This window comes from Mustelus asterias, chromosome 14, assembly GCF_964213995.1.
Source record: "Mustelus asterias chromosome 14, sMusAst1.hap1.1, whole genome shotgun sequence".
Lineage (NCBI taxonomy): Eukaryota > Metazoa > Chordata > Chondrichthyes > Carcharhiniformes > Triakidae > Mustelus > Mustelus asterias.
The window spans coordinates 28,619,780-28,645,689 of NC_135814.1; the positions used below are offsets into that span (position 1 = coordinate 28,619,780).

Below are 25,910 nucleotides of genomic sequence, written 5' to 3' on the forward strand. Positions count from 1 at the left end.
ACTCAGCTAAATCTCCATTCACTGCAGTGGAACCAGAGAATCCCAGCCGGGGGTGTGGTCGGAGAATTCCGGATTAAAGCTTCTGCGACTTGGCACCACTCAAGTCAGAATGATACGATGCCCTGTTACTATTTAGTATATACTAGCACTGCTGCGACAACAACTTACTTCATCCTTTTGAGTTTATTTTTAACTATGTTATTTGGATGGTAAAATCTATTGGAGGAATACTTGGCCCCATCATTATTCAGCAAAAAATTAGCATTAGGGAAATGGATCTATGGGTACGTTCTCAGGTGTCCAACATCCAACAAAGTGCATGCTTCCAAATTGGAATAATGGCCAAGCAGAAACTGATAGCTAGGTTCCGCACACATGAGGATGGCCTCAACCAGGATCTTGGGTTCATGTCACACTGCATGTAATCCCCACCATTTTGTCTGAGCTTGCAAAATCCTACTAACTGTCCTGCTTGAGATAATTCACACCTCTTTAACTTGTGATTATCCCTCTCTCCACTTGCACTGCCTGTACTTGCAAAGACTTGATTACCTATAAAGACTCGCATTCCAACCATTATCTTGCAATTGCGTCTCTGCCTATATATGCCGTGTTTGTGAACCCAACTCTCCACTCACCTGAGGAAGGAGCAGTGCTCCGAAAGCTCGTGATTCCACATAAACCTGTTGGACTTTGACCTGGAGTTGTGAGACTTCTTACTATGTCCAAATTGGAAGTCAGCAAGTTCCAATTGCCCAGGTTGTCCATCTGAGTACATAGGATTGCTTGTGCATGCGAGTGAGGACTCTCCTAGATGTTTGAAGAAATTTTGCATTAATTGAGTGGAGTATGTACCACACAGGCTGCACTAAAATTTACAGGTCTACAGTGGCCTGATGAAAAACGGTGTAAATTTTTGCCTAACTGACTTTTCAACTTGCAATACTACAGGCCATCATCAGCCCATACTCTTCTCCCACAGCTAACCTTGTTGACGGCCCGACTGGAAAGCTGAACTGGAGGCCAGTTTGGCATCTGCAGCTTACTGGTATTATGCAGTTATGAATCAGGCCCAATTTCTAAAAAGACACGAGCCAACATTTTCAGGCAGGTTTTACACACAGCTGTTTTGTGCACGATCCAAGCGTCCCAGATAATCAGATTACCAGGACGACAGTCATTTAATTAATTTATACAGTTTACTTTGAATAAAGGTCATATGTAAGAACTATGCTGATCTCGGCATGATGGCACAGTGGTTAGCACTGCTGCCTCACAGCTCCAGGGACCTGGGTTCGTTTCTGACCTTGGATGACTGCATGGAATATACACTTTCTCCCCGTGTCTGCATGTGTTTCCTCTGGGTGCTCTGGTTTCCTCCCACTGTCCAAAGATGTGTAGGTTAAGGCGATTAGCCATGATATGTGCATCGGGTTACAGGGATAGGACGGAGGTGAGGCCTTGAGTGGGATGCTCTTTTGGATAGTCAGTGCAGACTTGGTTGGCCAGATGACTTCTTTCAGCACTGTTAGGATTCTATTGTTCTAACCTCTGGTGTCAATAACCTAATTTTAAAACTCCTTACATTGAAAATTAAGGTATAGTAATAAACCAGTTGCATATTTACATAATTAGTAATTTACATTTTTTAAATTAAAGAAGCTATTTTATTTTAAGATAATTGACAAAAACAGCACCTGATCTTCTGATTAGACACTTTTACAGCCTTCAGGACTGAACACTGAGTTCAACAACTTCAGAGCATGAACTCTCTCCTGCACCTTCATCCCTATTTCCATTCATTTTATTTTATTTCATTTTATCTTATTTATTTATATATGTATTATTTTCATTTCTTCCATCGTTTCATTTTTCCACCTTTTTAAAATCTCGCTTTCCATCATATCCCCCACACTAGGGTCTCCTTCCCCCCACTCCACTAGGGCCACCTGTTACATACCTCAGGTTATGCTTTGACACTCTATTTATCTTTGTAGTGCCACTTACACGTTCTGATCCCTTAATGGGCTGCTATCAGCATTCTTCCTAGCCATGATCACCACCATTTACTTTCTATGACATCTGTGTAAATCTCTCCCCCCAAACCTAACAGTATAAATATCTGCTTATTTTCCATTGTCTTCAGCTGTGACAAATGGTCATCCAGACTCAAAACGTTAGCTCTATTCTCTCTGCACAGATGCTGTCAGACTTGCTGAGATTTTCCAGCGTTTTCTATTTTTGCTTCAGATTCCAACATCCACAGTAATTTACTTTTACATAAATGCTGGAAGAGAGAATCTAATTGCAGAAGAGTTTTTTTTCCAGTCTGATCCCGAAGCCCACAAGCGATCCCAGAACAGCCTCCCAGTATATTAGAGTAGTATAACTCTTGGGCAGACTCAAGTTCGTAGAGGCATGAAGGAATATAAATGGTTTTGATGTAAAAGAAGAAACCAAGCTTGATGGAATCAATTTTATCAAGGAAGGAGTAATTAAAGTTATACTTGAAGTCAGTGAGGATAGCAAGGTCAATGGATGAAGAAGGATTAAGGACAGAGACATCAATAAAAATGTGAATGGGCAGCTCTGCAGGTGGATTCATGGAGGATATCAACAAAGATCAAATTTGCTCAGAGTGCTTCAGAATGATGAAGGCATCAGGTGTGTTGGGCAGATATTATACGAAGAAATAGCACAGATTTCTTTCACTCATTTATAGTCACTGGAAGGAAAATATACCTCCAAAATGCCAGCCAATACTTTAAAGAGTCTTGAAGGGATTCTACCAAAGTTAGATATTAAGTTTATTTATTTATTCATGTCACAAGTAGGCTTACATTAACACTGCGATGAAGTTACTGTGAAAATCCCTTAGTCGCCACCATCCGGCACCTGTTCGAATACACTGAGGGAGAATTTAGCATGGCCTATCCACCTAACCAGCACGTCTTTCAGACTGTGGGAGGAAACCGGAACACCCGGAGGAAACCCACGCAGACACGGGGAGAATGTGCAGACTCCACACAGACAGTGACCCAAGCTGGGAATCGAACCCATGTCCCTCACGCTGTGAGGCGGCAGTGCTAACCACTGTGCCACCGTGCCGCTCCTAAGACTATAGATATGAGACTGTAGTTAGAAAAATTAGTCATTTTGGACACTGTGTAAGTGTTGGGACTTGAGGAAAGGGGTTTAGGGAAGGAAACAAATGACCAAACTAATCAGGGATAGGGTTGATTTCTGAGGGAATTTCTGATTGTAAAGACCTTACGGGCAATTCTCCCAGACCGCTGCACTGCTTTTGTCGTGCAGTAGGCCGGGAGAGTCCAGCGGAGGCTGTTTCGTGGGTTTGCTGCTGGACGCCACAGCCTCCACGTGTCTCTGGCAGCCAGATTTCCGGTGCCATTATCTCCACGCTGGAAATTGGCGTGGAGATGAATAAATGATTCAAATGGAGATTTTAATGTATTTAAAGATTCCCCCCGCCAACCCCTGGCCACGAGGGTTTAGCATAGCTCCCCAATTTGGGGAGCTGGCGACCCGACCCCGCTGGAGTGAAGTGGGACTAATCAAGGCCCCCCAGTGAGTTGTGTGCCAGGGGGTTTCCCCCTTGGGCATTACCACCTTGGCAGTGTCAGCCTGGGAGCCCTGGCAATGCCCAAAGGGCAAAGTGTAAATGCCCAAGGGGCATCTTGGCACTGCCCACTGGATATCGGGCAATGCCAAGGGAGTGGGGCCTAATGGAGTAGGGCCTAATGTGTGTGATCAGTGGGGGTGGGGTGCTCGCTGCTACTCTGCACTTTGGGCTGAGTGACAGAGGGCCCGGGCACGTTCGGGGGGCCAGTGATGGGGTCACACAGCTGGCAATACGGGGGTCGTGGGGCTGGCCAGTAATTGGGAGGCCGGCAGACAGGGGCCACTGCACGTGCGCCGATCTCAAAGAACAAAGAAAATTACAGCACAGGAACAGGCCCTTCGGCCCTCCAAGCCTGCACCGACCATGCTGCCCGACTTAACTAAAACCCCCTACCCTTCTGGGGACCATATCCCTCTATTCCCATCCTATTCATGTATTTGTCAAGACGCCCCTTAAAAGTCACTACCGTATCCGCTTCCACTACCTCCCCTGGCAACGAGTTCCAGGCACCCACTACTCTCTGTGTAAAAAATCTTCCTCGTATATCTCCTTTAAATCTTGCCCCTCGCACCTTAAACCTATGCCCCCTAGTAATTGACTCTTCCACCCTGGGAAAAAGCTTCTGACTGTCCACTCTGTCCATGCCTCTCATAATTTTATAGACTTCTATCAGGCCCCCCCCATCAACCTCCTTGCTTCAGTGAGAACAAACCAAATTTTTCCAATCGCTCCTCATAGCTAATGCCCTCCATACCAGGCAACATCCTGGTAAATCTTTTCTGTACCCTCTCCAAAGCCTCCACATCCTTCTGGTAGTGTGGCGATCAGAATTGAACACGATATTCCAAGTGCGGCCTAACTAAGGTTCTATAAAGCTGCAACATGACTTGCCAATTTTTAAACTCAGTGCCCCGGCCGATGAAGGCAAGCATGCCGTATGCCTTCTTGACTACCTTCTCCACCTGCATTGCCACTTTCAGTGACCTGTGTACCTGTACACCCAGATCCCTTTGCCTATCAATACTCTTAAGGGTTCTGCCATTTACTGTATATTTCCTATCTGTATTAGACCTTCCAAAATGCATTACCTCACATTTGTCCGGGTTAAACTCCATCTGCCATCTCTCCGCCCAAGTCTCCAACTGATCTATATCCTGCTGCACCCTCTGATGGTCCTCATCGCTATCCGCAAATCCACCAACCTTTGTGTCGTCCGCAAACTTACTAATCAATCCAGTCCATTGACTGAATTAGTGAACCAGATGGGTGCTAACAGATCAGTGCATGCGCAGTGGCCTGCTCAGCGCTATGCTGCCGGCCTCTGCAGCGGGAATAGGCCCCGCCCACTGTTTTTTAGACTGATTCACGCGAGTGCACTCTGCAGTGCACAGAATGTGGGAGATTCATTTTGAAAATCCCGCTGAAAAAAACCAACGTGATTTACTCCAGTTTTTACGCAAATCCCCCCCCCCCCACCCCCACCCCCCCCACCCCCTCCCCCTGCCATTGTACCAGCCTGCACAAAAGAACAAGAGAAGCCTTCTGTGAATCGGAGGCTATGGCCTAAAGTATTACCACTAGGCTATTAATCCAGAAACTCAGCAAATGTTCTGGGGACCTGGGTTCGAATCCCGCCACGGCAGATGATGGAATTTGAATTCACTGAAAAGAATCTGGGATTACAAAGCTACTGATGACCATGAAACCATTGTCAATTGTTGGGAAAACCTATCTGGTTCACTAATGTCCATTAGGGAAGGAAATCTGCTATCCTTATCGGGTCTGGCCTATATGTGACTCCACAGCCACAGCAAAGTGTTTGACTCTCAACTGCCCTCTGAAATGGCCTATCAAACCACTCAGTTGTATCAATCGCTCAAGAAGGCAGCTCACCACCACCTTCTCCTGGATAACGCGTGATGGGCAATGAATACTGGCCAGTCAGCGACACCCACGTCCCACGACTGAATAAAAAAAAGAACGCCACTTAGTCACCAAGATCATTGGTGCCAGCAAAAACAAATTTAAGTTGATAGATTTTGTTTTGTTGTCCAGAAACTTAAAAAGATGCTTTAGCTATGTGTCAAAGATAAGGTGAGTGACAATGCCAATAGGTGAACTCTTGATAAGGCAAAATTCTACAGATACTGGAATCTGAAACAAACACAGAAAATGCTGAAATATCTCAGCAGACCTGACAGCATCTGTGGAGAGATAATAGAGCCAAGGTTTTGAGACAGGGTGACCCTTCATCAGAGCTCAACTCTTGAGTTAGGGATGTTTTAATTACAGAAAAAGAGAAAGCCAAATGATTCAAGGGAGTTCAGGCCAGGAGAGGGGCATCAGAATGAATAAAATCATATGCACCTTATTTTGATCGTAATTTGGAATAAGAAGTGTAAGAGGGACACCGGAGGGGATAGGATTCAGAAAAAAAGCTTAAAGTTGATGTTACAGGAGGATCAATGAACTTTCACTTTTCAAATTGAAGCCAGTCATTTCCTATCCAGATAGAATCATAGAATCTCTACAGGACAGAAGGAGGCAATTCGGCTCATCGAGTCTGCACCAACCACGATCCCAACTGGGCCTTATTCCCGATATTTTGTGCCGTGGATCTTTCGCTGCTTTAATTAGCTTCCATTGTTAAAGTTCAAAGGCCTCATCCCTCTTTCATAATTGGGCACGGAAATCTGCAATTCGATTTAAAACAATGGGGCGGGATTTTCGGTCTTGTCCATGACAGGTCCCGTTGAGAGCGAGAATAGAACATTTGGCGTCCCAGCCAACACCCCATGAACTTTCAGCAACATCAGAAAATCCCAGGCTCAAACGAGGACAGAAGATTTCGGCCAAGAGGTGTAATATTCAGTCAATGGACTGCTCCATTAGTTTCAATTTTGTGCTTTTAAAAAGTGGAAAACAAAAATCGTGAAACTTAACAAAAAAGCTTACACATTCCTTTCTTTACCAGATCCCCACTGAGAGTTGTTAAGATGTTCCTCATTACATAACCATGATTAAACTGATTTATTCAGTGCCCCCTAGACCCTCCCTCAACCATCCCTTGAGTAATTTTATGATCCTTCCAGAATTTTCTTCTTCTGTTAATTTTTTTTCTTCACCTCTCGCACATATACATACAGAAATGAAAGAAATGCAACCATTTTGACTGCTCCGTACAATTCACAAAATAAACATTAGGCAATGCCAAAATTTTGAGTGTAAATTGTCACTTTTCACATTGGTATTCAAAGAGATACAGTAGAAGAGACCATGGAGATGAAATAGTTTCAAGGTGCAAAACAATGCCAGATAGATTACAAAGTGTCCGTAAGTTTAAAAAGAGATTTGGCTATTGCTGTTCAGTAAGAAGTCTCACAACACCAGGTTAAAGTCCAACAGGTTTATTTGGTAGCAAATACCATAAGCTTTCGGAGCGCTGCTCCTTCGTCAGATGGAGAGAGACCACTCCATCTGACGAAGGAGCAGCAAGCTCCGAAAGCTTATGGTATTTGCTACCAAATAAACCTGTTGGACTTTAACCTGGTGTTGTGAGACTTCTTACTGTGCTTACCCCAGTCCAACGCCGGCATCTCCACATTATTGCTGTTCATACAGCTTTGGATTTGTCGAAGTTGCGCCGAGTTATAAATCTTTAGGTTTTACTTGCATTTTTCACTGAAGAGAAGAAAAAGAAATGATAAAGAACAAAGAACAGTACAGCACAGGAAACAGACCCTTCGGCCCTCCAAGCCTGTGCCGCTCCTTGGTCCAACTAGACCAATCGTTTGTATCCCTCCATTCCCAGGCTGCTCATGTGACTATCCAGGTAAGTCTTAAACGATGTCAGCGTGCCTGCCTCCACCACTTTACTTGGCAGCGCATTCCAGGCCCCCACCACCCTCTGTGTAAAAAACGTCCCTCTGATGTCTGAGTTATACTTCGCCCCTCTCAGCTTGAGCCCGTGACCCCTCGTGATCGTCACCTCTGTTAGCGCGAGTGAACAGATACCACACCACTCGCACCCAGAGCCAAGATCGATAACAGCACAGTTTATTATAGTTTTTTACGTCGACAGAGGTACAATCAGGACACAGACAAGACAGTCCCGTAAAGTACTCTGCCTGCCTGCCAAAACGGAGTATAGTTATAGTAACGATCTGTTTTGATATGTAAATGGTTTGTGAGTGGTTTCCTGATATAATCATCCTGTTTCAATAGGTTTGTGGGTGTGGAGTTTGATGTGTAAATGGTTTTCTTTTATAGTTATCCCGTTAATGGGTTTTCTGGTCTAGAGTTTTAATATGTAAAGTTTGGTTTAAGAGTGTGATAATTGCTTTATGTCTCTGAATTCCTTTGGACAATGGGTGTTTGATGGGATGTCAGGAAGTTTTCCAGGTCTCAAGATATTTTCTGAATAGCATATTGATGCGAGTTCCTGAGTCTTTGTCAACCTGGTTTCTGTGTTTAAAAGATGCCTGCTTGCCTTACTCACACCTTTCTGGCTGAATGCTGTCCTGTTTTGCTTCATTTATCGAGTTATAGTTTAAGAAATATTCTAATCCTAATACCCACAAAATTTATGCCCGCCTACAGTCCCCCCTGTCGGTCGAAAGTGAATTTTTGTTGTTTATCTCCTTTTCACTTTTCTAACCGATCTTTCTCCCCTTTATTATATTTTGTGTCCGGTGCTTCCTGCCTCCGTACGCTGCAGTCGTACAGTTTAGGGGAGTCCCGGAGTTTGTCAAATCATGTGTAGGCGGGAGTAATCATCCCGCTTGGCTACCTGCCCCATCATACCAATTGTTCTAACTAAGTTCTTATGTGCTTTCATTCTCTTCCGCTGGCGGTAGGTATAACATGTAGCCAATCCCCAGGAAAGGGCTAAGATGAGTTGGATGACCACCAGTGTGTGCGATGTAATTCGGACCCAGGGGTGGATGTTTACATTTAGACCCCAGTCCCACACCTTCTGTACCCATGTTTGACTTCGTAACGCCGTCTCGGTATCTTGTTCCAAGGTTTTGATGTGTGACTGTAACCGGTGGTATAATCGGACGGAGTGTCCTACTTTAAGTCGGAGCTCCCTTTGGACTTCGGTCAGGTGTGGGATGGGGGCTTGCTCGGGTTCTTGGTAGTCTCTTAGGTTGTCTTTTAGGGGGTCTGTGGCATTAAAGGCTATGGTCTGCCTATTTCGAATATTGGTGATGTGAGCTTGACCTATAGTGACTGGCTTGCGAGGGGTAAAACAGAAGTTAGGGTCGGGGATTGGGCATGTTAATCCGTTATATGTGAATGATGTACGTGTGGTGGCTACACAGTATCTACCCCGCCCCCCGTATCCTGCCCGGGCGAAATGTGGGTCTACGGGTATAATCTCTAAGGTGCAGTCCTGTGTTCGGTTAAACCCACATTCTGCTGCCTCTCCTTGTCTCAGTGGGTGAGGACAGATGGTGACCTCTCCCCTCTGCTTGCACCCTGCGAGAGAAACACTGGACATTATGCCATGTTTGGAGATGGCCATGTTTTCGGTTATGTGGTAGCGGAGGGAAGCATTGCCCCTAACAACACCAATATTTTCAATTCGGAAGATGGGGAATGGTCCAGCGTCCTGTGTGACCGTTGGAATTAGCAGAACCATTCCTATCCCGGTGCCCTCACTAACCTCGCAGTCGGGGATTACTGGATATACTCGTGTCATCCCCTTCAGGGTCCGGTCATCCAGCACCCCCTTCTGATCTGCGAGTTGCGCTAGTTGGGCGCTGTCGATCCAATCGGGCACTTCCCCCCTGTGTACCTGGTCCAAATTGTGTCGTATTTGTGCCACCATCCACTGACCATATGCATGGCATAACTGTCCCTGTTGTACCCGGGCAGTGTCTTCCCTTTCCCTGTCTATGAGGCGATTGATAGTTCGGGCATGTGCTTCTAACACTGCAATCCCATCTAGTTGGATATGGGCGCCCGCTTCCCCTAAGAATGCTTGTTCCGCCTGCTGGTCTAATGACCGCTGTAATATGTTTTTCATTACCCCTTTCAGCTGTTCAATTTTACTGTTGAGGCCCTGGATGTCAATGGAGTTAATCATTGTGTCTCCTGTATTCAGCCCTGTGAGCATATCATTGATAATACCCCGTTTGCTTCGGTATGTGTTGGTGTTTATGTTTCCCCTGTAGTGTGTGGCCCCCATTGCGTCAATGGCCCGTTTTATGGTCTCTCTCTCTAACATCTGATACAAGTTCTGTACCTGTTCTGAGCAATGCCTGGGTACCTGGATTCCTGAAATGTCGATCAGGACAGGTACCACCTCATGTTTTACGTTGTCGTACACAATTTCCCCCTCGTTCCACAACACCAGTCCTCCCTCCGGTCCCCTGCTTTGCAAGGGACAGGGTAAGATTTCGGGCCTTGTGGTCGTGGGGGCCCGTGTTGGAAGCGGTGCAAAACATACATACAATGAGACTGCGGGAGCCTCAACAAGTCCGTAATAGCCGCAAATGTCCATGTTTGAATTCAAAGTGTCCTGTGGTCGAGCCTCTTGTGGGTTGTCGGGGAGGGCGCAGAGAGTCCCAAAAACGCACTGGTCTCTGTTCTGGAGGTCCCGCTGTTGAATGCATGTTCGGAGTCCTTCTAAAGTGCAAGTGAAGCAGATCTCGTTGATACCCGGGTAAACTTGTAGCCATGCGTTAAGATAAGTTCTACTGTTCATAGGGTCCGGTCCAGCTGGCACACATAGTGCCTCGGATGTGTTGAAGGCTATCCCGTGGAATCGCGGGTAGATGGGGTGTTCTTCGGGTGCCACACTCGTCAGGAAGGTCGCCGCGAGGATCATCCTCCAAGTGGTCCACATGGTTCTGGAGAGGGGTTGGGGGAGGATATATAAAACCTGGTGGCCGCCAGTCGTTAGGTTCATATTAGGTGATGAACTTGTCTTACTTATCTTATTCTTATTTCTATCTACATATATACATTCATGCCTCGGTTGGCATATAGTTCCTTTAGTGTTGGAAAATAAAGGTTGTTATTTCGATTTCCGCTGTAAGGACAAAGATGGTTAAGGGCCAATACGTGGAGTGGACGGAGCATCCTCTGTCCTTTCAGTCAGTCTGCTCTGTCCTCTTTCCCCGTGGTGATAGGATTTTAATTGCGACCAATGTTTCCATCGGCCTTTTCCTTTCACATCGACACACGCACATGTATCGCTGGTAAGGATAACCTCGTGGGGTCCCATCCATTTCGGTGCAAACCCGGGTCGGTCTGGGGCAATCCGAATCAAAACCCTATCCCCTACTCGAGGGAGGGTGGGGGTATGACTGACATTTTCCTTTTTAGCCTGGTCTCTAATGGCTTGCTGGTCCCTGGCTGTGTGGTGCAGGTCTCGGAGTTGTGAATCTAAGTGTTGCACATATCGTTTGAGCTTGTCCCGGAGGGGTGTCATTTCTTCCCCTCCCACGGCGATGTTTTCGGGGAGTCGCATTGCTCTCCCGGTCATTAGTTCGAACGGGGTGAGCCCTATGGTTCGACCTGGGGTGGCCCGTAGGCGCATCAGGATACAGGGAAGGACATCTACCCACCCCTGACCTGTTTCTGCGATAGTTTTTGCTATCGTGTTCTTGAGGGTGCGATTCATTCTCTCTACCATTCCAGCACTCTGGGGGTGGTATGGTATATGGAACCGCTGTCGGATCCCTAAGGTTTTACATGCGTGTTTCATTCCCTTGCCTGTGAAGTGTGTCCCCTGGTCGGAGTCCAGTTGTAACGGGACTCCCCATCTGGGTATTATCTCATATGCTAAGATGTGGGCTACAGTGGTTGCCCCGCAATCCCGGGTTGGGAAGGCTTCTACCCATCGGGTGAACTGGTCAATGAGGACCAGGCAGTACTTCTTCCCACGACTGGTGGGTAGAGGGCCGATGAAGTCAATTTGGAGGTTTTCCCAAGGTCCCTTTGGCCTGGGTTGGTTTGCTAGTTTAACCTTCAGGGGCCGGCCAGGGTTATGCTGTGCGCATATGATGCATCTTTGGCAGTGCTTAGCTACATCCCGCCCCATCCCTGGCCACCACCAATCTCCTGATAAACGAGCTAGGGTCCCATCCCGTCCGGAGTGGTTTGGTTCGTGGTGGAGTCGAAGTAGTTCCGCCTGTATGAATGAGGGGGCGACTACTTGATGTCCTTTCCTCCATATACCATCTTCGTCTAAGGACGCCCCGGTCTGTTTCCACCGCGCCACCTCGTCTGGGTCAGCGCTACCCTGTAGTTTATGAACATCCATCTCTTCCATGGGGGAAGAGATGATGGCAGCTATCTGTGGGAGGGCTTCCCCTGCTGCAGCTTTAGCAGCGGCATCTGCTAGTTGGTTCCCCTTCTGCTCTACGGTCCTTGTCTTTTGATGGGCTTTTATTTTAATTACGGCTGCTTCTGAGGGTAGTCTGGATGCTGTGGCCAGGTCTCGAATTATATTTTCATGTTTTATGTGTCCCCCCGCTGCGGTAATGAATCCGCGCCTATTCCATGCTATCATATAGTCGTGAACCACCCCGAACGCATATTGACTGTCCGTGTATATGTTTACCCTTTTGTCCCTTCCTGCGCTAAGGGCCTTTGTTAATGCTATAAGCTCGGCCACTTGAGCAGAGGTCTCCCCCCCCATGGTGCCCTTTGCTATTAGTGTTCCTTCCTGATCTACCACTGCCCATCCTGTGCGGTACTGTCCCTCCACCTGCCTTCGGGACCCGTCTACGTATAGTATTATATCGGGGTTCTCCAGTGGCTGATCACTAATCCCATCCTCTGTATCCATGTCTGGGTTAATCGGACAGTGATGTGGACTGCCGTCTGGAAGGAACCCCTCTGCTGGGTTTCTTCCGGTATCTCGTACGATTTTAATAGATTGGTCCTGAGGAAGGAGCACTGCCTCCCAAGTTGCCCTTCGAGCATCTGAAACAGTTCGGAGTCGACCTGTGTTTAATAATTCTACTATTGTATGTTTTGTGTGCAGGATGATCTGTCCTAACATAGTAATGGGTTCGCACACCCTGACTGCCCATGCGGCACAGTCCAGGGCTGCCACACATTTGTGTAGTCCTTTGGCTATCGGGGACTGCCGCACCGAATAATATGCTACAGGTCTCATGGTGCCCCCACTTTCTTGAGTCACAACGGAGCTATAGAATCCGTCCTCCGCATTATAAAAAAGATGGAACGGTTTCGCTATGTTGGGCAGGCATAAGGCTGGGGCCGCTAATAATTCTGATTTCAGGTGGGAGTATGCTGTTTCTTGTTCGGGTCCCCATTCAATGATTTCTGCCCCCGGCCTCCCCCCTTTCACCAATCGCTGGATAGGTTCTGCTATGGATGCAAACTGATCGATGAAATTCCGACAGTAATTAAAGAGTCCCATTACCCTACGCACCCCCCTAACTGTGTTCGGACGGGTCATGTTGGCAATTGCTGTTTTTCGGTCCGTGGGAAGGGTTTTCTTTCCCTGACTTATGTAATGCCCCAGATATCGGACCTCTGGTTTTGCGAGTTGTGCTTTGGTTGGGTTAACCTTAAATCCTGCTGTTTATAAGCCCCGCAGGATTACTGACAGGGCTCCCAAATGCCCCGTCGGGTTAGTGGAGGCGATCAAGATGTCATCCACATATTGGAGAAAAGCGCTCTCATAGGGGGATAAGTTACAATTTTCGAGGGCTTTGCTCATAACCCGGTGGAATATGTTGGGGCTATTGTGGAATCCCTGGGGGAGACGGGTCCAGGTGTACTGTCTACCTCCACAGGTGAAGGCAAACTTCTCCTGGGAGTCTGGGTGGAGTGGAATTGACCAGAATCCGTTTGCTATGTCTAGCACGGAGAAGATACAATATTCAGGTCGCAGTCCGTTAAATATAGTGGCCGGGCTCGCAACGATAGGGTGTTCCTTTGGGGTGACCTTATTCAGGGCGGTATAGTCGATGGTTAGTCGGTAGTTCCCGTCTGGCTTACGGACGGGCCACATCGGGGAATTTGTGTGGGACACGGTGGGTCTCAGGATGCCCCGTTTAACCAAAGCCTGGACGATTGTTTCGGTTGCCTGTAACGCCTCGGGTTTTATGGGATATTGTTTATGAGGGGCATGGGCTGGTCCTTGTATTTGTAAAGGAAGGATTGTGACGAGACCGCAGTCTTGCTTGCCTGTAGCCCAGACCCGGGGTAGTGCTTGACATAAGAGTCCCACTAGTCCCTCCTTCTTCCAGTCTCGGGCCGTCGGAGCCGGAGCCCCCATGCCTATGGCTGCTATGTTCTTATTAGGGACCCAGTATCCTTGGATCCCGCTCTTGTGTTCTTTCCTTGCCGTCCACAGCAGGCGCTTATTGAAAGCGTCCACCACTGCTCCTAACTCTCCCAGGAGGTCTATTCCCAAAATTGTCCCTTCTTCATTTGGGCCCACCCAGAAGTGTACGGGGAGTATGATCCCCTCTACCTCAAGTAACACTGCTTCGCTCTGATATGCTATAGTCCTATCCCCCCCTATTCCTACTACTACTATGGAACGGTGGGTGGTGGGTAGTGCCATGTTGGTGAGGGATATCGAAGCCCCCGTATCTATTAATATTTTGCATCGCCGGCCCCCTAACGATGCATTCACCCAGATACGGGGGTCCGTTCCCGGGGCAGGGGCCGATGCCACTCATGCAGATTTTTGTGCCGCCAAGGTTTGTATAATGTCCAGCAGCTGCTGGTGGCTGAGGTGCGCTGGGTCCGAAACCACCTCATTCTCCCTTATATCTGGGGCGCTTGCCGGGGTTTTCTCCAGTCTCTTCGGGGGCGCTCCCTTTCTCCTTGGGATCCTTCTGTCTTTGCAGGTAGATTCGGTGTGTCCGATTCTGCCGCACTTATTACATGTATTAGGAGGGTGCGGGATTATAGCTCGGCATTCCCTTTTGAAATGGCCTAATTCCCCGCACCTGTAGCAATTTCCTCCTTCAGTTCCTACCGCTGATATCCCTGCTCTGGCGCCCTGTGTTTTCCTTTGCTGGTTGTCTACAGTGACAGCCCAGTTTTCTAATTCATCGAAGGTGTTAAAGTTTACCAATCCTGTCTTTAGGATAGCTTGGTGTGCTGGGCTCAGCCCATCCCTATATAACTGGAGGAATGCCGGGTTCTGTCTATCTGCATCTGGCATTCCTCCGTGGGCTACAAAGGCATCGAATTTTCGTCGCCCGTATTCCTGAGCCCCTTCCTCCTTTTTCTGCGTTACTCCTACTATTACACTCCAACTCACGGGGACCTCCCCCATGGTCAGGATGATATCGTTTTTAAAGCCTGTCAGAGCCTGTTCCTGCTCCCGGCGGCTCCCGTCTAGGTCTGCACACCAAGTCCCATTCTGGTGTTCTGCCCGGAGCCGAGCCCAGTGATTCTCGGGCATCTTGGCTCTTACTAACCCTGCTATATCTCGGTTGTGTAAGTTGTGGCACAGTTGCATCTCTTTCATCTTTTGCCAAAAAATTGCGTTACTGTGCCTGGGCTGCAGGGTTGGGAGCTTTTCTAGTAATTTCATAGTGTCCCCTGGCGAGAGTGACACATAAGTCATTTTAATTTGGGCCTGCCTTCCTCGCCCGTCTCTCCCTTGTCCCCCTGGGATACATTCGATCTTAAGAGGTGCTGCTTTGGCGTTTGGGGGATCGGTGGTTACCGGGGGACTCCCCCCTGTTGGGCACCGAGGACTTGTCTCGTCTATTAAGCACTCCCAATCGGGACATTCCTCGTATGGGGCTTCACGGGAGAAGTCGGTCAGTGCCGGCAACACGGGGTTAATAGCCATCACAGCAGCATGCTTTTTCTGTTCAGCCTTTTCTTGTTTATCCTGAACGTATTTATGGACTCGCCCTGCTAGGGTGAGGTGTGCCTTCAGTATGAGGATCCAAGCCTTATCATCCTTGTTCCTCTTTTCCGTTGCCCACCATTCCCGTTGGCTCTCAAGGGGGTCTTGGGGTTTCCACCCTGTTTTAATCATGCTTTTAATTAGGTTCTTGTTTTTATCTGCTAGATAGCGGGTGAGGGACCCTTCCGGCCCCCATTCAAAAATGGTCTCAATGCTATCCATGTCGAATCTCTTAGCTAAGATCAGTGGTGTACTAATCCTGGTTTGGTGCTTCCCACAGATACTTGTGTAGGTATCCCTGGGGTTCCTGGTTTGGTGTTTCCACTGTCAGTACCTTTAAACCTTCAGCAGTAACACGCAGAGCCCGTCCTGCATGTAACGGGGAGATCACCGCTCACAGAGACAGGGGGGGGGGGGCTCTGACCACGACTACAGGGGCCGGGGGCCACTCTTTCCTGACCAAATCCTACCGCTAAATCAATCCACAGAGGCTCGCCGTTTCCCTATCTCCCCGGGAATCACCCTGACCTGGGTGCGGACAAGCGTGGGATTGACCGCAGGTAGGAGTTCCCCCGGCGTGTAGCCGTTCTTTCGCGCTACCAGAGGTCTCCTGCTTGTAGTGCCCGAAGCACTCACAGAGGCTCCAGACTTAGTAGCGCCCGGACATGTAGCAGACTCCTCGCGGATCTGTTTCCAGTGGCCCAGACTTTCGCGCCTGCAGAGGTCCTACCCGACTTGCAGCGCCCGGACTTAAACCGAACTTCGTGAGTCCGCGTTCATTGGCCCTAACCCTGGACGTCCTCCCGGCCTCCCGGCCACTTAACCCTTGTCTTCCTTAGGTACCTTTTGGGTCAGCTAATGTCTGGTCGGGTCCGCTGTCAGGGATACACGGAATGCAACAGTACACAATCAATTACAATTCGCGACCCCGCTCACCCGCCCAAAGAAGAACCTACCCCGCTGTGCAGCTCTCGATCGGGCTCTGTTCACAAGTTCAGATCGCGGCAGCCGTGGAACACCGCTGGCACTGGGAATTCCCGCGGACTTTAAATGAGTAAAGATACTCACCCAGTGTTTGAGAGGCGATGTTCCAGCGGCGGTCACTATCCCGGACGAGCCCCCAATTGTTAGCGCGAGTGAACAGATACCACACCACTCGCACCCAGAGCCAAGATCGATAACAGCACAGTTTATTATAGTTTTTTACGTCGACGGAAGTACAATCAGGACACAGACAAGACAGTCCCGCAAAGTACTCTGCCTGCCTGCCAAAACGGAGTATAGTTATAGTAACGATCTGTTTTGATATGTAAATGGTTTGTGAGTGGTTTCCTGATATAATCATCCTGTTTCAATAGGTTTGTGGGTGTGGAGTTTGATGTGTAAATGGTTTTCTTTTATAGTTATCCCGTTAATGGGTTTTCTGGTCTAGAGTTTTAATATGTAAAGTTTGGTTTAAGAGTGTGATAATTGCTTTATGTCTCTGAATTCCTTTGGACAATGGGTGTTTGATGGGATGTCAGGAAGTTTTCCAGGTCTCAAGATATTTTCTGAATAGCATATTGATGCGAGTTCCTGAGTCTTTGTCAACCTGGTTTCTGTGTTTAAAAGATGCCTGCTTGCCTTACTCACACCTTTCTGGCTGAATGCTGTCCTGTTTTGCTTCATTTATCGAGTTATAGTTTAAGAAATATTCTAATCCTAATACCCACAAAATTTATGCCCGCCTACACCTCCGACCTGGGAAAAAGCTTCCCACTGTTCACCCTATCTATACCCTTCATAATCTCGTATACCTCTATTAGATCTCCCCTCATTCTCCGTCTTTCCAAGGAGAACAACCCCAGTCTACCCAATCTCTCCTCATAGCTAAGACCCTCCATACCAGGCAACATCCTGGTAAACCTTCTCTGCACTCTCTCCAATGCCTCCACGTCCTTCTGGTAGTGCGGCGACCAGAACTGGACGCAGTACTCCAAATGTGGCCTAACCAGCGTTCTATACAGCTGCATCATCAGACTCCAGCTTTTATACTCTATACCCCGTCCTATAAAGGCAAGCATACCATATGCCTTCTTCACCACCTTCTCCACCTGTGTTGCCACCTTCAAGGATTTGTGGACTTGCATACCTAGGTCCCTCTGTGTTTCTATACTCCTGATGACTCTGCCATTTATTGTATAACTCCTCCCTACATTATTTCTTCCAAAATGTATCACTTCGCATTTATCCGGATTAAACTCCATCTGCCACCTCTCCGCCCAATTTTCCAGCCTATCTATATCCTGCTGTATTGCCCGACAATGCTCTTCGCTATCCGCAATTCCAGCCATCTTCGTGTCATCCGCAAACTTGCTGATTACACCAGTTACACCTTCTTCCAAATCATTTATATATATCACAAATAGAGAAGAAAAGAACTCCCATTGTAATATGAGAAAGAGGTGAATTTGATGATCTCACGTGCCCTGTAAAATCTGTGGTGCCACATGTCTGCATAGCCAAGATACTCATGTACCACAGGATGACCTGTGTCAGGATTCTTAATGGTGCAATTTTGGTCGGTGGCACAGTGGTTAGCACTGCTGCCTTACAGCGCCAGGGACCCGGGTTCGATTCCCGGCTTGGGTCACTGTCTGTGTGGAGTTTGCACGTTCTCCCTGAGTCTGCGTGGGTTTCTTCCGGGTGCTCCGGTTTCCTCCCACAGTCCAAAGATGTGCAGGTTACGTGCGTTGGCCATGCTAAATTCTCGCTCAGTATACTTGAACAGGCGCCAGAGTGTGGCAACTAGGGGATTTTCACAGTAACTTCACTGCAGTGTGAATGTAAGCCTACTTGTGATTAATAAATAAACTTTTTTAAAAAACTTTAACTTTGTTGGATTTGTTAAATTTGGGTAATGGATTCCCTTAAGTAGCATCTGTCCTCCTCACAACTTCAACAATGATGAAACAGATGGGGAAAAAAATAGGAAGTAGCAAGTAAATTAGTTGAAATTCTTCAGGAACCAAATGGAAACATGGATGAAAAGTTAAGTGATTAAGTGAGGGACAGAGAAAGGAAAACAGTCATTCAGCAACCATAGCAGGATATTATGAGGAAAGATTTTCATTGATTGCTATTCATAACAAAATAGCAAAGCCAAGCATAAAGATTGCATTTACAATTACACTACACATACCAAACAGCAGAAATCTCCACAGATCATTGTGAGGCTTGGCATGTGATTATAAAGGCTGCCCTTGTGTCAAAATGCTAACAAATTCATGTTATTTTTCCTGTTGTAGAATCTAATAGCACCTCAGACATGAATTTTTATTTATCTTTCATTGTAATTTTAGTCCTGTGTGGTATCCATTTACAAATGTTTCTTCCCTTATGATTTATCGTTGAACGATGCTATCAAATGAAGTGGGAGAATTTTGCAAGGACTAACAATGGGGGTACTGCAGTACTTTGTACAAATCTCTATTCTTTATCTGCAAGTCTAGATAGTGAGTATCAGCAGACTATTTAACTGTGGAGAAATCTCAACAAACTCCAATCTTTCCTCACTTGATGTCCAAACATGCCCACTTTCCACCAGGGATTGTTTAATGGTAATCAGGACTTGACACTGACTTGGAATCCGGATTGACATTTGCCCTCTCAAACTTGAGACTCTGAGGCCAGTCATAATATCTTCTGGACAAATATAATTATTTGTACAAATATCCATGATATTTAAATTAACCATATCCAAATATGCATGAACCACAGACTCATGCGACAGTAACCTAAAAATGATTGTTGAAAGGACTGGTGAACTTTTCTCTGAAGCAAATTATCTTTCTGTAGCAACAGTGGTCCTCAATTGATTAGAGTTATTAGACTGAGCAAAGCCACCCTTGTTGGTGAAAAACTGGTGCAGCAGGAAAGGGGATCAATAAAATTACATTATAATACAATTCAGCATTTTAATATCACTTATATTCTATAACTCTGCAGATGCACAGTGGGGTTTAAAAGTGATCGATGTGACCAGAAAATGAACCTTTGTGATTACTACTGTCAAAATGGAGGGGTTTGCACTTTAACTGCATTTAATGAGCCTCAGTGCAAGTAGGTTTTGACCTTATGCCAAACACTGTTCTTTGCTGTAAAACATTGAATTCCAGCAGACTCATCATGCATTGGTGGCATGTTTCAATAGCCTTGTAAATTAATTGCTTTTATGCATGGCATGCTGTTGGCCTATATCAGAGCTAATCATCTCCTCAAAACATTGCTATTTAAACAAACCTGCTGTCGAAACCTTAATGCATGTTCCTAAATGCTGTTCGCTCTTGCTGATATCTGTAGGTGCTCTCTCCTCTGGAGGTTGTAACAGTTGCAGTACATTAATTTTACATCCTTAATTGGTTCATTTCAGGTGTTCAGATGAATGGTCGGGCACACAGTGTGAAAGGCCAGCTCCCAAGAGCAGCAAAACGGAAAATACAAGAGGGAGTAAGTATTGGAAATCCAAGCCTGACTGTAGATATAAGATTCCTATCACGACACATTGGTCTCTGAGCTGATTTGAGGGCCACCTTCAAGGGCAAATGGATTATTGGCCCGGATGAAGACTTTATAATGTTGAGCCAACCCTGCAGCTCACAAATGTTTGACCTGTGTGACAGGGGGCGGGATCCTCTGATCTTCCAGCCGCATGTTCCTTGGTGGTGGGCGGAGGTGCGCCACTCGTCGGTGGCAGGATCGTCTGGTCCTGCCGCTGTCAATGGGTTTTCCCATTGATTCCATCCCATGCCTCCTGGAAACTCACAGCGAGGATGTGCTGTCAGCGGGACCGGAATATCACGCCAACGTCAACAACCAGAGAACTGTGGCCAGGGTTTAATCCTTAGGTTTGCAACTTGGAAATTCCAGCTGGTAGCCTTGAACTCGATCCAATAATGTTTATTGTTACCTTCTTGAGCAGGCAACAATTAAAGTAGTATCCCGATCCTCATCATATAATATACCCGAAGGTCTTCTCTCATGGATTCCTATTGACAGTTAAAGCTAAACCTGAGCAACAGCTCAAAAGAATACAACTGCCATGATAATATAGCCAACGCTAAGATCTTTTCTCAGCGAGGTCGTGGATTGAAAATACAAATGGAAATATCACATGTCAGTCTTTTGGACACAAGTGTTCGGAGAAGGTAATATGAAGAATGCCCAGCAGCACAGCTGAATGTCAGCCTGTTACAAGGATTGCGTTAAAACTGCCATTTGATGACAGGTCAGGAATAAGTCTGTTCTTCAGCAACAGAAGCCCTTTAAAGAAAGCATTTTCATTTTTTAAAAAAAGATTGTCTTGTACAGATCCAACCAGTCTTTTCTCTGTGTGTTCTCACAAAGGAAATGCATGGGACAGGCAAACCTGGACCAGATGCAAAGAGGGTAAGATAAGGCCAAAAAGAAGATTATATCAGACACTGAGAGCTTCATGCTACAGATGATATGGGAGAATACAGAAAGTGTAGGGGTGAACAGGCATGACAAAATGTCAGCAAGTAAAATCAAGGAAAATCCAAATATATTTTACAATTACATAAACAGCAAAAGGATTAGTAAGAAAAGAGTAAGGCCTATTAGAGACCAAAAAGATAACCTATGTATGGAGCAGGTAGGATATGAGTTTGATTTGATTTATTATAATCACATGTATTGGGATACAGTGAAAAGTATTGTTTCTTATCTGCTATATAGACAAAGCATACCGTTCAGAGTGTACATCGGGAAGAAGGAAAGGAGAGGTTGCAGAATGTAATGTTACAGTCATAGCTAGGGTGTAGAGAAAGATCAACTTAATATAAGGTAGGTCCATTCAAAAGTCTGATGGCAGCAGGGAAGAAGCTGCTCTTGAGTCGACTGGTACATGATCTCAGACTTTTGTACCTTTTTCCCGACAGAAGAAGGTGGAAGAGAGTATGTCCGGGGTCCATGGGTCCTTGATTATGCTGGCTGCTTTTCCGAGGCAGCGGGAAGTAGATGGAGTCAGTGGATGGGAGACGGGTTTGCGTGACAGACTGGGCTACATTCACAACCCTTTGTAGTTTCTTGTGGGTGAGGTTCTTAGTGAATATAGCTGCCTTAAAAACGGTGTGGGGGGGAGGGGTGAGGTGATGAAGATATCATAGTTAAAGGAGAATAAATAAAATATTTTTGATAGAGTAAACATTGTCAGAGAGGAAGGATATGACACCTTTGAGAGGTAGGTAATTCATCAGATATGGTAACGTGCTCTTCCCAAAGGCAAGCTGATGCTTCATCTTGAGTTGTTTCCTTGGCAGTTTTTGTCAGTGTTGGTTTTCCATTGCCTTCCACTGTCAGGGACAGGATGAAGAGACAAGTCCCCAGTCTACCTCTGCCAGAATGGAAATCACACCCCCATGTTGCCGTTATTCTGAACTACATGCTAGCCATCCAGCCAAATGAGCTACCAGGCTCCAAGAATCACCAACTAAAACAGGGTACATGGTACTATCACTGAAAGCCAAAAAAAGTACAAAGTGTAACTTGTGTTTACTTCTAATACTGATCATGACCCAGTAGCAACTTTATATTTTCTGAATTATCAGTTCAGCCTACCCGTGAGATACAGAAGGCAAACCGGGGAGTTTGTTCAAAATATGCAATATTATGTATTTGCTGTTGGCAAAAGATTGGCCAGCACGATGTGTATTTGTTTATTCTTCCCAAGAGAAAGCACCTCTGTGGGAAACATCTAACTGTATTTGAGGATTTACCATTGTATTTGACAGAAGAAATCTGGTCGATTGTGTTGTCCATTTTTGTTCTTCTTTTCCAGGAAATATCACATTTATTGTGCCCCTTGTTATCTTGGTTCTTCTGATTATCGCAGTGGTTGTTGGAATAATCATCTGCAAAAGAAGACAACGGTAAGTGGTTTTGACTGTAATTCATCCTTGAAGCAATACAGTGTAATGAATGTTTGCATTGCTTGCTCTAAGCATCTGATATAAAATGAACTCGGGCATCTCAATTCATTTCTGAATGGATAGAAAAGTACACCTAATTCAGCATAGCTTCGTATCAAATTGGAAACTCTGCAATCAGGGAGGCCAACAAGTCTGGGAAAGAGAAAAATGTCATGTTGACGGGGTAATTTGTAGTATTTGCAAGACTAATATATAGTTATTACAGTAGGCTAATGCCAATTTGTTATTTTTGTACCCCTGGTCCAACAAACCTACGGACAGGTTTGAAACCAGGGATTTCTATTTGAACTTAAAGTACTTTGACACAAATTCTTTAATAGCCAAGAATTCATTTCAACATGTTTTGATGCCCTGCTAGTGTGAAAACTGTACGGAGGCATCCACTGACAAATGGAGGGATGAATGTGGAAATTGGAAATCCAACGTACAACATGTATGAAGTTAACCGCAGTCACGAAAATTCCGGAGGTTTGCTGGATCCAGATTTTACATTAGATCCAGAAAAGGTATGTGTGTTCTTGCACTGAAATATTGGACAATAATGGAAACCATAAGCCCACTTTGCTGTTCGTCTGCATGCAACTGGGAGAAAGGCTAAAAGAAGTGTGCGGTGTCATCAATCTATCATTACAAATGGAACTTAGGGAATTTCTGCTCCCGATTTTGGGGGAGTTCGGAATGACAGAAGGGGCAGAGAACAGAATGGGGGTTCCAAAGCGGCTTTTACGCAGCAGGATTTCCCCGATCGATTACCTCCAGCACCCATCCCCCCTGCTTCAATTTGCATCAATTTAAATTTTATCAGGCCTTTACGCCTGGTAGCTCCCAACGATAAATTTCCTGATTAGCCGGAGGCACACAGATGCATACAGGCCCCACGGCAGAGAGGGTCATGCCTGGGCAGTGCCAGAGGCAGTGACAAGGCACATTGGCGGGGGGGGGGGATTTTCTGTTGGATGGGAGGTAGGATGGTGTTCAGCGAGGGGGGAGAGGTCCCTGGAGGAGGTCATGCAGGAGGACCTCCGTGAGCGGATGGTGGGGGAAGGTCCAGTGGGGTGGGGGGGGGGGACGGGGGACGACTGTCTCAATCTTTTTTAAAATTCAGGGTGCCCTTTAAAAGTGGTGCACCGATCTTTTAACAACCTACACTGCTGGCTGGGAGGGTTCATTCAGAGGCAAGCATGCCAGCATCATGTCCTGAGACCGACCTCTTCACTTTTATTGGCAAAGGTTTTAAAAGTATGCTGGGAAAACCCAGCAAACGCTGCCGGCGGGCTACCCTCCGCTTTTTCCGCCTGGGATGACACTTTGCCAAAAAATGGAAAGGTTCCACCCTTTGTACCTTATCCATCATTTATTAGACGTACTGTTCCGTAACAGTGTTTCCGATAAGTTGGTTGTCTATAGGTTTTAATGGCCACAATGGAAGTTTAACTAAGATGGAGATCATTCACAATGCATGCAACTAGCAATCCAATTTGTCTTTGTTGTACAACATTCCCAAGAGTCCAGAATCCTGATTCAGTATTTAAATATGGATTCCACTGCCCCCAACACCACCTCCACAAAACATCCTTATCCAAGTCTGTATAGAAAGAATTTACCGATCTCTAAATTTATTTTAAAAATATCTATTTGTTTGGTCAATGCACAAGAGTATTCATGATTGAAATTTTTTACACTGAAGTTGAAAATATTATCATTCAGTATTTCAATACTCAATATTCGAAATCAGAGCAAGGAGAAACTTGGCAACTCGTAGGTTTTAACGGAATTATTATCAGTGCTGGATCACTTATGGAGAATGTGGCATCAAGCTGCCTATTGGGAAGATGAAAAATATCTATTTATACAATTTCTATAAATGATCACATCTGTTGCCATGAGTCCTCATATCATTATCTGTTTGATACCAGTTTACAACCTAGATATTTGATAGACATTCTGTTAGAATGTGTGCTGTGATTTTTAATAGACAATACTTATATTTATCTTCATGGAATAGAATATCTCATAGGATAAAAGGGACAGTTGCAACATGGATACAGAATTGGCAGAGTGACAGGAAACAGAGTGTAAGTGGGTAATGGATTTATTCAGGCTGGTGGAAATGGCTGTGGAGTTCTGAAGGGGTCAGTATTGGGACCCTTGCTTTTTCTCATAAATATTAATGCCCTGAACCATGGTAGACAGGGCACCATTTCAAAGTTTGCATATTATACTGTTGGGAAAACAAAGATAGTTTTAAGGGATTTGCATTGGTAGACATTAGAAATAAGGTATAATTTTAAGTGTGTTTAAGTTAATATTCCTGTACCTGGAAGAGTAAAATCTATAGTTAGATTCATGATGGACCAAGGTGTTTGCATGGGTGGGGTTTGTTTAAGTTCCAACTGTGTTTCTATTACGCTTGGAGAGGGTTATGACATGAAGAATAAATAGAGGCTGGCAGAAGTAGCAGTGCTACTTAGCAACTGGAGGCCTTGAATGAATTGAAACACTTTTTAGCTGGTTATATTGCAGTTGGAGACAGTACAAGAGGAAGGTGGTTATGTTGAACTTGTATATGACATTAATTCAACTGCAGCTGGAGTATTGTTCCAATTCTGGGAACTGCATTTTTAAAAAAATATAAAGGCATTGGAAAGAGTGCAGGAAAGATTCAGGAGAATTGTTCCAGAGATGAGGAACTTCAATTATGAAGATAGGTTGGAGAAGTTAGAACTGTTTTCCTTGGAGAACAGAAGACGGAGCTTTAATTGGTGTATTCAAAATCATAAGGGTCTGGACAGAGCAGATAGGGAGAAACTTCACATTTGTGAAAGCAGCGAGAATGAGGGGGCACAGACTTAAAGTAAGTGTCAAAAGAAACAAAGGCGATGTGAGGAAAAACGTTTTCACATACCAAGTGGTTAAAGTCTGGACTGTGCTTGAGAGTGTGGTAGGGGTAGGTTAAATCGAAGCATTTAAAAGAGAATTAGACTGTTATCTGCAAAGGAGGAATGTGTAGGGTTACAGGGAGAAGGGCACTAAATGAACTGCACATTCGAAGAACCGTCAACAGATACAACAGGCCGGATGGCCTCGTCTGCACTGCAACAATTCTATGCTGCTGTGATTGAGAATAATTCCAATTCTCTGTTGGCATCTTAGCTTATGAAATGCACACATGGCAACACTAACGTTGAGTCAACCCACTTCCAGCCCTGATAGTCACAGTAGGTGCATTTAATGAGTTTGAAAGTGACTGAGTATAGAGATACCAAAATCTCATGAAAGATTGATGCAAATGCAGAGTCATAGCACAATATTAAATTGATTCCAAAACCATCATATTGCAGGCCTTGAGGGGCTGTGGCTGCAGGCATGCATACTTCAATTTTAATGAATAATAAATATAGTGTCCTTTTGTACC

General features: G+C 45.7%; 1 protein-coding gene across 1 annotated transcript in view; it reads left to right on the forward strand.

Moving 5' to 3' along the window:
- The window catches only part of LOC144504127 (low-density lipoprotein receptor-related protein 1-like), a 1,391,705-nt gene that overhangs the window by 1,364,454 nt on the left and 1,341 nt on the right, over window positions 1-25,910 (forward strand). Inside the window, exons 89-92 of the mRNA XM_078229303.1 lie at window positions 19,494-19,607; window positions 19,918-19,994; window positions 22,345-22,435; window positions 22,854-23,001. Coding sequence (XP_078085429.1) covers window positions 19,494-19,607; window positions 19,918-19,994; window positions 22,345-22,435; window positions 22,854-23,001 — 430 coding nt within the window. The remainder of the gene's footprint in view (window positions 1-19,493; window positions 19,608-19,917; window positions 19,995-22,344; window positions 22,436-22,853; window positions 23,002-25,910) is intronic.